This window comes from Crocodylus siamensis, chromosome 1 (assembly GCF_052110815.1).
Source record: "Crocodylus siamensis isolate JL-2025a chromosome 1, ASM5211081v1, whole genome shotgun sequence".
NCBI lineage: Eukaryota > Metazoa > Chordata > Crocodylia > Crocodylidae > Crocodylus > Crocodylus siamensis.
The window spans coordinates 205,013,161-205,026,305 of NC_143395.1; the positions used below are offsets into that span (position 1 = coordinate 205,013,161).

General features: G+C 45.5%; 1 protein-coding gene across 1 annotated transcript in view; it reads left to right on the forward strand.

The window, feature by feature from the left end:
* BUB1 (BUB1 mitotic checkpoint serine/threonine kinase) overlaps positions 1 to 13,145 on the forward strand; it is a 60,226-nt gene that overhangs the window by 30,616 nt on the left and 16,465 nt on the right. Inside the window, exons 11-14 of the mRNA XM_090053293.1 lie at positions 851 to 909; positions 2,672 to 2,809; positions 4,447 to 4,539; positions 12,846 to 12,936. Coding sequence (XP_089909419.1) covers positions 851 to 909; positions 2,672 to 2,809; positions 4,447 to 4,539; positions 12,846 to 12,936 — 381 coding nt within the window. The remainder of the gene's footprint in view (positions 1 to 850; positions 910 to 2,671; positions 2,810 to 4,446; positions 4,540 to 12,845; positions 12,937 to 13,145) is intronic.

Sequence of the window (13,145 nt, forward strand, 5' to 3'; positions counted from 1 at the left end):
GGAACGGAAGAATGAGTCAGCTGAAGATTAGGCTCTGTCCTTGCTCTATGTAGCCATAATGCTGGAGAAAAAATAATGTTTTCCTCCACTCTGCCTTTCAAAAATAAAGTGTGTTATGTTCTGGGGTATGTTATATGTGAGAAAATGTGATATTCTATGGGGTTGCAAACAAGGAACTCTTGTTCTACTTTGTAAGATTGAAAAGATTTCTGGTTTCTTGAACCTTTCTTGTTAGCTTATAATGCTGTGGCTTCTCTTTTTTAGCTTGTAAGCTTCTTGCTTGCAGTAGTTTACTGATAGGTTTGCACTTTTGAATCCATTCTATCATGTAGAAGGTAAGGCAAGGATAGCATCTTGGAGACTAACAGAAGCATAAGCTTCTGCAGGTGACTGACTGTACTTCATCAGATGCTATGAAGCTTTGTCATAACATCTGATGAAGTAGGCTGTCAGCTATGAATGTTCATACCTTTCTGAACCAGTTGGTGTCTAAGGTGCCACCTGGCCCTGCCTTCGTCTGTCTTCAGACTAACATAGCTAAATATCTCTCTCATCTTATAATGTGTATTGCAACTTTTGCATGAGCTGGTGTTTTTTGTGTAGATTTTGTGAAGAGTGCTGTTAGTGTGCAGGAATTAATTTTACTGTAGGAGAAATGCATCTTTGTGAAAATGTTAGGATCCTTAACCATAATCTCACTCCTCTCTGGAGAAAATTCTTTATTTGGCCCAAATAGATGTTTTAAGGACGTTACTCCTTATGGTACAGCAAATTCTTCACCTTTAAACTAGGGGTGTTTTTAAAGATTTGCTCAGATTTCAAACTAATACTCTTTCTTTTTCCTTTGAAGGCGCTCAAACAAGAACACACCTGGCCCCAAGATAGGCGGCTTTACAGAAACAAAGGAAGGTATATTAACAGTTATAGAAATTGTGATCCTATTTCAGGTTGCATATGTGGCTTGGGGGGAATATACTATGCAGCTTCTAATCTTGGTGAGTTTAGGACTTCTTGTTTGGGAGCTAACAATATTTAACACGTTCTTAAAGATGTAATTTAATCTTGTTTCATAGTTAAACAAAATTAACTCAGTTAGCAGACATAAAATGGCATTTTACTTTCTGGAGCTTCATAGCAAGAAAATTGCATCTTATTTCAAAGTTGAATGCAACTGTTCAAACACTAATACTGTATTATCTTGCCGGTCAGAGCAATAAGCATAGAGCTGCTTTAATTTATTGTGTGAATTTCGTTAAGTTTCCTTGTTGGAGGTTTTAAGGACAGAGTGGACCCATCTGATGAACATTGTCTGGGTATATTTGTCTCAGTGCAGAGCATGGGGCTACATGATTTCTTGTGGTCTTTTCCAGCTCTCCTCTCCTTTAATTCTATAACACTTCTTGCTCTGTGTTGAGAATAGTGGTTATGAAATTCCATGCTTTGGGGATTCATCTCATAACCTGTAAGCATTGGGAAGGTTTATTTTTCTGATACACAATTGGACAGAAAAACTATTTCTCTTGTCTTTCTCTTCTGCTTTGGTTGATCAGAGCTGGGGAGGACATTGCATGGGGTGTTCAATTGTCTGAGGTAGCACAGAAAATCCCTTCTTGGGTATCTGGCATGTTTACTCTGTGCCAGGCTGATTATCAGCTTTGGAAAGGGACTTGGAAACATTGTGGTTTGGCTTTTGTTTTTTGTTTTGGCTTCCTTCCTTTACAGTATTGGATGTCACTCAACTGCTGGCATCATCAAGGCATATTTTCTCTATTTTTGTGCCAGTACATGGTCTTTGAGTACTAGTGACATGTCAGTCTCTCCTGTTACATCTAGCACATAATACAGCAAAAGCTGTGTTGACCAGTACCTTACAAGCTGGCATGCTGTGTTAATCAGCATGCCAGCTTTTAAGGGAAAAGTGAAACCGGAAGTGCCCACTGTGGCACTTCTGGTTTCGCAGAGCCCCCCATGGCCTGGGGGCATAGCAGACTACGCAGGTCCCCCCCTCCTTGTCCCTCAGGGCCCGCAGGAAGGGTGGCAACATGGTGGGAGGGGCAGCAACACCCAAGACGCGGCAGGACAGGCGGCGGCCCAAACACGCAAAGATGCCTGTTCGGGCCGCTCAGTTATCTGGCATATTTTGTTATCCAGAACCCTCCATTCCCCGTAGGTGCCGGATAACAAAGCTTTTAGTGTAGTTTATTTGGTCTCCCATGGACTGAAATTCTTTCATCTAATTCAAGTTTTGGTGCTTATAATAAAGGATATTTGGGTGAAATGTAATGGCCTGTGATAGATGGGAAGTCAAAGTAGGTCAGATGATAATTCCATCCAGCTTTACCCATCTCTGAAACTGACTGTAATTCTACTTAGAGCAGGGGTTTTCAACCTTTTTTGGATCAGTGTACCCCTGGTGGCTGGACAGAGGGGGTGGCTGGATGCAAAGCAGCAGCAGCTACCCTGTGTGAACTTCCCCCACGTCCAACCAGGTGGGCAGCATCTGCATGGGATGCTGCGTGGCAGCGCTCCGTCCTCGCCTTCTGGCATATACCCCCTAATGCCTTCTCAAGTACTCCCTGACAGAATAAAATAGTCTTAGAACATTACTTGCTACTAGCCAGTTAGTTAGAAATCATAAAATTGAGCATTTGTTGAACATTTCTGTTTCTAGCACCTAAAGTCGGACATTCTTCATTTGTTTCTGGAAATACCGCTCAAATCACACCAAACACCTCCCTGGGAGGAGTAATGCAGGCAACGCCATTCAAAGTACAACCATCACCCACTGTTCATACTAGAGAAGCGCTGGGTAAGTATATGAGATGACAACCTGGTTCTATTTGAGTTCATGACAGTCTTCACTGCTTTGTGCATGTCCTTTCACTGTATCTGATAAAGTGAGCTTAGGCTCATGAAAGTTTATGCTATATATCTTAGGGCATGTATACACATGTGCTTTAATATGCATTAGCCTATTTTAATGTGCATTTAAAGCATCAGAAAAAAACTATGCTCTTTTAACTAATGTGTATTTTTCTAATACCTCACAATGGAGGGCACTTCTACACATGCTTCGGGGGTGGGGGCGCTCTAATTAAAGTGCCACAGCGTCTTGTGTCAAGCTTTAGTTCAAGCGCCCCAATGCCATTTTGAAGTGTAGGGTTGCTGATGCACAAGACATGGAGGCTGGCTGGATCATGGTAATTGCCATGTTCAGTAGAAGGAACAATTCCTCCCCTTTATAAAACATTAAGAACATACCTTGTTCTAGGTTATGCAGCTTGTTGGAAGTGAAAGATAATTCAACTGTTTGTGTTAGTAGACGTGTTTTTCCTTGGCTTTACTGTGTCCATGCTTTTGTGGTCAGCTTCTAGCAACTAAGATTCTAACAGGTCAGGTAAAATTCTGGTTCCACTGATTAATCAAGTCTGCACTGATGTGCAGCCTTGCAGCATGTCTACAGGCACCTGGAGGTACGAGATGTAATATGCATTACCTAAAGCTCATTAATGAACATGTAGACACACCCTGAGTTAATCTATATGGTACAAATCTACCCTGTTTGGCTTCAGCTAACTGCCTCAGTCTTTAGTAGAACCAGAATTTTACCCTGACCTGTTTAAAAACTTAGTTGCTAGGAGCTGCCAACAAAAGTATGGGCACAATAAGCCAAGGAAAATCATGTCTAACGCAAACAGCTGAATTATCTTCTACTTGTAGTGGGTTGCATAACCCAGAATGTTTTATAAAGGGAGGGAATTGCTCCTTTTACTGAGTGGTCCCAATCCTGAAGGAAATTCCCAGTATCTTCTGTTACTGGGTGCAAAGTCTGAGAGACTTTTTGTATTTATAGTTGCTGAACAGTTCTGTTTGAGTCAACAGATGTGAGACCAGAATAGCTGTGCTAAGAAATTAATAACTGCAGCATTAGTTTCCCCTGAATGGAAAACAATCACCTTATTATGACTCAATAACTGCTCATGATTCTCATTTAAGAACATATAAATTGAGGAAATATAGAATGTGATCACAATTCTGTTGTCATACAGAAGGCAGTATAATTGAAATCCCATGTTATATTTTTATAACCTAAGAAAGGATAATGTAGGTATGGAACAAAATCTGATTCAATCCTTGATTCATATGTCTCCAAGTGCAAAAAAACAAAAGCAAATATTGTGTGTTCCTTGCTTTTTTGAATATTCAAGGGGATAAATAGAATTCACTGAGAAATCCAACGCTAGCTACAATTTAAGCTTCAAAAAGTGAAAGTAATTGATAACTGTTCATCTGTAAATGTTCATTTGGTTTTTCTGCCCTTTTCACTTATCTTTTATGAGATGATTGACTGCATAGTCCTGAAAGCCCATTGATTAGTATGCATTTAATGTCACTGTTTTTGTCATTTCTCTGCGATTCTGAGGTGGTTTTCTTTATTTTTACTAGGTTTTGTCATGGATATGTTTCAGATTCCCCTCCTGCATGAAACCTCCCTTGAAGACAGCAAGGAAATGTTTGAGGCCTATTGTAGAAAAAGTGGTATGTATCATTCAGGTTTTGATCATAAGGCTTCACTCCAACTCTGAAGTTTAAACTGGTAATGTGCTTTATTTGAAGGGGAAGAATGATACTTTGTATAGCAGTGGAAAGGCAAAGGTACTTCTTCCTTCAGGATTTAATATGAGTCTTGTTTACTGTCAAGCTCTAAATGCTGGTGCAAAGATCTAGCAAAGGAAAAATACTTTTACGTTATGTCCTACACAGATTTCAGGGACGGGGCATGCTACATTGGACTTAATTCTGTTGCCTCTTCATGAATATTTTACTAGCATCTAAAGTCAGTTCTGAAAAAGCCCTTGTTCATATTCTGACATCATTTTCTCTTCGAAGAGACATCTTCCTTTTTCCTTTTTGCTTATCGATATTAGTCCTGAACTGATGCACCCGTGAATGTTAGAGGACTGCATGTGGACTAGGATGTGTATAAAGTTCTCTGCTACATGTTCCTCCTCAGTAAGTGGATGGGTGATCTACCAGAAGCATGGTGCATTTATTTGCCCGCTGAAGTGCAGAAAATAGATTTACTATGGTCATGTGTCTCTGAACCAGCCTACTCTTGGTTTTTGGAGAGGACATCATGATTTTTGCTGTGGACCCTTATTCCTAGTTTTAGAATGGAGGAAACCAACTGTACAAACTCCTTTGGTCTCTAAAATAGCAATGACCAATTCATTTTACTGAGCGTGGCATGAGGACAAGTAAAAGTCTGAAAAATATGTGGTCAGGCAAGACCTTGTTTCATGACAACGTCTCCTCTTGCTGCTTTTCTTCCCACCTCACTTCTTCCAAACCTGTTATGTTTTCTCTAAAGCAGTTCCCTTGTCTTCTGCCGTGAGAGCAGGTATACAGTGCTCTAGAGCTTTGTGAAGTATTTGTTTTCTCCATCCCCACTGGCACTGAAAGTGGCTTTCTTCTGGGTTTTTCAGATTGCCTGATTCTCCCTCTAGTGCAGGGGTGGGCAGTTACTTCTGGTGGAGGGCCACTTACCAAATTTTGGCAAGCTATCACGGGCTGCATGGGTAGCCCCTCCCCTTGACAGGTGCCCCACTCCCTGGTTGCCATCTTGGGACCAGAAGTCTAGCCCCTAACCTCTGACTTTTGCCAACAGAAGTTCCTCCCCTTGCCCCTGGAAGTACTGCTTTGGGGAAGAGAGTTTGCTGTCTTAGTGGAAAAAAACCAAATTACATACTAAAAATCAAACACACATAGTAATATATTTTAATTTAATTAACAAATATATTTTTGTCTTGATTTGTGTGTGTTTGTGCTGTATATGCAGAAGTGATTGCATATGGGGGTTTGGGGATGTGTGTGTGTGTGTGTGTGTGTGTGTGTGTGTGTGTGTGGGTATGGGAGCCATGTAGTGCAAAGTGTTTGGCAGGCAGGAAAGTGGGGTGGGGGGGAGTGGAAGAAAGTAGTGTGCAGCGCTGGTGCCGATGGGGCCCAGAGTGGGGCAGCAGGAGTGCAGAGTATGGGCTGGCAGGGGTCTATGGTTCTGGGATGGGCTGCACCAGCAGGGAGAGGAGGAGCTGACCTGGCTCCATAGAGCCCATGCCTGCCAGGACCCCATGCTCCTGCCACCCTGCTCTGCACCCCGCCAGTGCTGGCTCTGGGGCAGCGGCGTGGGCCTTGCGCTCCTGCCCGGCTGCCTCTCGCTCTGCTTACTCCCAGTGCCCTTGCTCCAGCCCCATGGTACAGGCGGGGGCAAGTGCACAGCCCTGACCCTGCGCTTGCCCATCTGGGCTGAGCAGTGGTGGTGGGGATGGTACTCGGCACAGGAGAAAAGCCCCCACTGCCGGCACTCTCTGCTACAGCTGGCCAGAGCCCACGTAGGGCTGTTCTGCTCCTCTGCTGCGTCACTTGTGCTGCCCAGTGACTGTTTGACATGGCCATGGAGCAGTGGTAGCAATGGAGGGTAGGCACAGGCAGCCCTGTGCGGGCTCCGAGTGGCTGCAGCATGAGGCGCCAGCCACAGAAGGTGGGGTGGCCGCTTTTCCGCCGCGTTGAGCACCAGTTAGTTCCTTGCCACTGCTGCTACCTGGGTCCCATGCTGTTCGGTGCAGCAGCAGTGGCCACGTGGACCAGCCACAGGGCAACTCAGAGGTGGTGGTGAAGCAGCTGCACCGCAGTCTAGCACAGTGCAAGCTCCAGGAAGAAAGCAGCAGCAAACATTGCCCACCAGCAATGAGCAGGGGTGCCGCGTTCCTCCAGTTTGTGTCCAGCTGCTGCTGCTGCAGCTCAGCCCCAATGGGCAACTTAAAGCTGGTGTGGGGCCTGTGTAGCAGTGGCGGCGAGGAACAAAATGGTGCTCAGTGCGGGGGGGGAAAGCTGCCACTCCCCCTCCTCGTGGCCACTGCCCCGTGCTGCAACCTCTTGGATCCTATGTGGGGCTGCCTGTGCTTACTCTCCAATGGTGAGGCGGAGAGGCAGGACAGCCTTGTGTGGGCTCTGGCTGGCTGCAGCAGGAAGTGAGGCGGGACGAGGCACTTTTCTCCCATGCTGAGCACCATCCCCGCCACTGCAGCTCAGCCCCCATAGGCAAGTGCAGGGCACACGGGTTGGGGCTGTGCACTTATCCCTACCTGTACTGTGCGGCAGGGGCACTGGGAATGAGCAGGCATGCAGGAGCAAGCAGCAGCTGGGCAGGAGCACGGGGGCTGCGCCAGCGTCCCTGGGGCAGTGGGGCCCAGAGCAGGGTGGCAGGAGCGTGGAGTTCCGGCTGGCAGGAGGTCTATAGAGCCAGGTGAGCCCTCCCTTCTCCCTGCTGGTGCAGCCCAGCCCAGCCCACCTCCACAGACCCCATCCAGCCTACACCCCTGCTCTGGACTCCACTGGCAGTGGCCCCCCCATGCCACTCCCCTCCACTACCCCACTACTACCTTCCCACCTGGCCTCAAGGACTGGGGTGATCCACATAATCTTCCCTTGCCCACCCACCCATACCTGAATTTCCTGTGCCAGTTCAGGCATGAACAGCCCCACAGTCCCAGGCCAGAAGCCCCTACTAGACAGGGGCTTCCAGCTTGGGGGGGCCCAGCCAAGCGGGCCCTGCTGTTGCGGGAGCCTGCTGGTGCTTCCCCTGGGTCCCACTGCCTCTGTCTTCTGTCATATTTGACAGGAGCTAGGGGCAGATAAATATTCATTTTCAAAATTTTTTATGGTCCCCCCGGGCTGGTTAGAATGGCTTGGCTGGCTGGATCCAGCTCACGGGCCATATTTTGCCCACCCCTGCTCTAGTGGGTGGCAGTGTCAAATCTGTAATGAGTTCCTCTGGGGGTGGGAAGGGAATCATCATCATCATCATAAAATCACATCGCAGAACAGTAGAACTGGAAATGAGCATTAGAGATCATCTAGTCCAACCCTCTGCCTGAGGCAGGATGATCCCTATCCAAACCACCCTATATAAATTTATAATCTAAACTCTTTATAAAACTACCGTCAAACCTGATACAGCACAAGACAACACCCTAAACTGCTACAGGTAAGGCAGGAGAACCATGACAGCCAACATCCTGCTTCTGTTTGATAGTTAATAGTTCTATTTAATTGTGAATATATGTTCAAAAGGTCCTGGGTAGAGAGCCACACTCCCTGCTAGAGGAAAGCAAAACCCCCCATAGTCCATGCTAATCTGACCATGGGGTAAAATTTCTTCCCAGCTCCGAATGTCGTGATCAGTATGATCCTGAGCAGAGGGGCAAAAGCCTTTACCCATAAACCTCTGGGTTTAAGTCCCAGCAGGAGCATAGACACACAGTCAAAATCCCAAACCTTGGCTGCAGCCAGTACCCAATGCCACTGAGGAAGGCTTAAAAACGCTGACATATGTAGCAGAAAGGGGTAGGGTGCAACCAGCAAAGGCCAGAAGCATGGGAAATACCCATAGTAGAACACAGACATAGCTATGCCTAGATCATCTCCTACCAGTGGCTCTGCAACCTCTTCTTAAACACTTCCAGTGATGCAGAGTCCACTACTTCCCTAAGTAGCCTATTCCACTGCCTCACTGATCTAACAGTGAAGTTTTTCCTCGCAACCAATCTAAAACTATTTTGCTGCAACTTCAAGCCAAGGGTCCATATCCTACTCTCCACAGAAAGAGAGAAAAAGTGTTCTTTCTTTTTATAGCAGTTCTTCAAGTATTTGAAGACTGCTATCATGTATCCTCTTTAAAGGCCTTTTATGCAAGCTGAACATGCCTAGCTCCTTCAGCCTCCCCTCATATGACTTACTTTCCAAGAACTTTGTCATCCATGTCTGGATCCTCTCCAACTTCTTCCCATCCTTTTTGGAATATGGAGCCCAAAACTGCATGCAGCACTCTGGGTGAGACCTAACACTCTTTTAGACTTGGTCCTGGCCGAAGGAGATGACCTGGTCACTGACTTAAAAACACAGGGTAGCCTGGGTGACAGTGACCATGAAACCATCGCGTTCACTGTCCATCACAAGGCAGACAAATTGGATAGCAGGGTTCAAGTCTTGGACTTTAAAAATGCAAATTGCAACAAGTTCAGGTCACTCGTAGGGCACGTGCTGTGGGACCAGGGACCAAAGGCAAAAGATGTGCATGAAGAGTGGTTGCTTCTTAAGGACATGATCCTCAAAACACAAAGAAAGTCCATTTCCATGCAGAAAAAGGGCAGCAGAGGGGCTGGGAAGCCCTCTTGACTAAACAGGGAAAGGACAGTCCTCCTTACAAAGAAGAAAGAGGTGTACAAACAATGGAAGCTGGGGACAGGCCCCAAGGAAAACTATACACCAAATGCCTGCAATTGTAGGGAACAAAGCAGAAAGGCTAAGGCAGCAACTAACTTAGATTAGCGATGGAAATCAAGGACAAGAAAAAGTCCTTCTTTAGGTACATAGGGAACAAGAGGAAAGCAAATGGGAATGTGGGGCCACACTGCTCAACAATTCAGGGCAGCTGGTTACCAACACTCAGGATAATTCTGAATAATTGCTTTGCCTCTGTGTTTCACCGCGGCATGGGGAAAATCATGCCACATTGGGTGCAGAATTAGCAGGGCAGAAATGACTGCCTTCCTACTGTTCCCACAGAACTGCTGTGTGATCAATTAAAGGAATTTAGACATATATAAGTCAGTAGAACCAGGTAAACTCCATCCAAGGGTGCTGAAGGAGCTGGCTGATGTCACTGCGGAGCCCCTGAAGAAACTTCCAAAACTTGTGGTGCTCCAGAGAGGTCCCTGAGGACTGGAAGAGGGCCTATGTTGTGCCCATCTTCAAGAAGGGGAAGAGGGAGGACCCAGGTAACTGTAGGCCAATTAGCCTAACTTCTATCCCAGAGAAAATCTAGAAAAAACATTAAGGAGTCTATGTGCAACAGGCTTGCAGAAGGTAGGATTCTGAATGATGGCCGACATGGCTTTGTCACAGATAGGTCTTGTCTTACCAATCTCATCTCCTTTTACGATCAGGTAACTCGCCACCTGGATAAGGGAGAAGTGGTGGGTGTTGTATACCTTGACTTCCTAAAAGCCTTTGATCTGGTATGCCATGATCTCGCAAGAAAATTGGAAGATAGTGGGCTTAACTGCGAGACAGTTAGGTGGGTACAAAGCTGTCTGTGGGGTAGGACCCAGAGAGTCCTAATGAATGGAACTGTTTTCTTGGCGAGACTTGGGCAGCACTGTCCCACAGGGGTCGGTGCTTGGTCCTGTACTTTTCAACATCTTCATCAGTGATTTGGATGTGGGGGTGAAGAGCTCACTGGCCAAGTTTGCAGGTGACACCAAGTTATGGGGAAGCGTAGTCACTCTTAAAGAGGCTATAGATACAGGCAGATCTAGGCAGGATGGCAAGTTGGATGAATCAGAACCAGATGAAGTTCAACGTTGAGAAATGTAAAGTGCTCCACCTGGAGATAAACAATCCCCTGCACACCTACAGGCTTGGCAATGCCAACCTGACCAGCACTATGAATGAAAGAAACCTGGGGGTAATAATACACCACAGCATGAATATGAGCTGGCAGTGCGACTCTGTTGTCAGCAGAGCAAATAATACTCTGGCATGCATCAATCAATGCATCTCCAACAAAATGAAGGAAATGATTCTCCCATTCTAATCGGCACTAGTGAGACCCCAACTGCAGTACTGCATCCGGTTCTGGGTGCCGCACTTTAACAAGGGCGTGGTGCAACTTGAGAGAGTCCAGAGAAGAGCCACCTGTATGACTAGAGGTTTACACAGCAGGCCATATGAGGAAAGGCTGAGGGACCTGGGACTCTTCAGCCTGAAAAAGAAAAGGCTGAAAGGGGACTTGGTAGCAGTTTACAGCCACATCAGGGGCTTGGTGAACAGCTGTTCACCAGGGCACCCTTGGGGAGAGCCAGAAGTAATGGCCACAAATTCCTGGAAGACCATTTCAGGCTCAACATTAGGAAAAACTTCTTCACAGTTAGGGTGTCCAGACTGGAATAAGCTCCCTCCAGAAGTGGTACAATTGCCTACCCTGGAAATCTTCAAGAGGAGACTGGATAGTCATCTTGCTAGGGTCACCTGATCCACTGGTCTTTCCTGCCTGGTTCAGGGGGCTGGACCTGATGATCTTTCAAGGTCCCTTCCAGCCCCTTAAAATCTATGAATCTATGAACTGGACTTATTTAATCTGGAGAAGAGAAGACCAAGAGGAGACTTGCTGCACCCAATGATCTTCCGAAGTCTCTTCTGGCCTTACAATCTATGTCTCTGTGAATAATTAGTGTTGAATAGAAGCATTATCACCTCATGTATCTTTCACCTAAAGTTTCTGTTGATGCATCCCAAAACTGCATTCACATTGAGTCTGTGATCTACCAAGACTCGTAGATTCTTTTCCATCCATCCAATTGTTACCTGTTTTGAATTTTATTTTTGATTGTTCTTCCCAAGGTGTAGCACCTTGCATTTCTCAGAAGTGATCTTCATTCAGTTACCTTCAGCTGAGCTTTCCAATCTTTCAGGATCTTTCTGAATTGCACTCCCATCCTCCAGCGTGTTCACAATCCTTTCCATTTTCATTTCATCTCCAAATGTGCTTGAGAAGCTTTCTATGCCAGCATCCAGATAATTAATAAACATGTTGAAAAGCACTGGGCCAGGACAGGCTCCTGGGACACTCCACTCCAAACCTGACATTCTGACATGGATCTATTATTAATTATCTCTTATGTGTTGCTATTGAACCAGTTATCCATCCACTTTATAGTAGTTTTATCTAGCCCACATTTCTCCAATTTTGTTTATGAGAAGGCATGTGGGATCTTGTCAAAAGCCTTGCTGAAGTCCAAATACACTATATCCACAGTATTCCCTTCATCTGCCCAAGTATTTACTTAGTCAAAGAGGGAGATCAAGTTTGTTTGACACAATTTGTTGTTAGCGAATCCAGCCTGGCTGCTTGTGATCAGCTTTTTCTCCTCCCAGATGCATACAAACGGCCTTTCTTATGATATCCTCCAGTAACTTTACAGGTATTGAGGTGAGGCTAACTTGTCTGTAGTTCCCTGGGTCCTCCTTTTTGATTTTTGTAAAGAGGGGCACTATGCTGGTGCTTTTCCAGTCCTCTGGGACTTGACCTGTCTCCATAACTTCATGAAGATCATTGCCAAGGGCTCTGAGATCTGTGCTAGTTCCTTCAGTATCCTGGAGTGAAGTTCATCAGGCTCTACTGACTTGAATTCATTCAGACCCCACAAAAGGTCTGACCGTATATTTTGTAATCTCTTCACTCAGCTTGGCCCCCTCCTTATCCAGACAATCCTTACAGGGTGTCTGACTGCAGCTTAATTTTTGTGAAGACTGAACAAAGTAGCTGTTGAGTAGCCCTGCCCTCTACCTCTCATTTCCCCTGACTGTTTCACAGTAGACCCAAAGCTTCTTTGCTCCTTCTTTTCTCACCAACATACTTGTATAACCTCTTCTTGTTCTCTTTAACCTCCCTTGCCAACTTACTCTTTATCTTTTGCCTTCCTGATTTTGTCCCTGTTCTTGCTATTTCCTGGTACACTTGCTTGATGATTTGCCATTTTTTCCATTGCCTGTATGCTTTCCTTTGCATTCGCATTAGAACTCATTTTAACTAAACTGACCCACAAAGCATATCTATATAATATTTAAAGGGTATATTACTCCTACAGTTGATAAGATAATCCTACACACTTCATGTAGGGAATAGACACAGGCTAGTTGCTGTTGGAGTAGCTAAAATTACTTGCAGTAGGATGTGTTCTGTTTAGGTAAAGTCAAAACAGCATTGACTTCTCTTTGACTTTCAGAGACTTGTAGAAGCATGAGAGCTAATGATTTTGCACCTGTTACACCTGCATTTTCCATCTTTGAAGATGAGCCTGAAAAAGAGAACAGCCGGTAAGAAGCTAGTCACAAATGGAAATGCCTTTCTTAGGGGTTGTCTGTCAGGTTAGTGTTGTGCTATGATGGCTGTTGGCGCCATCACAGGGGGTTTTAATCTTTGCAGGTTAGGACTCTTACAGGAATTGTGATCTATGGGAAGTTCCAACTCAGGGGTAGGCAACCCTGGCATGGGCGCCAGAGCATGGAAGGCATTTTGCTTGGCA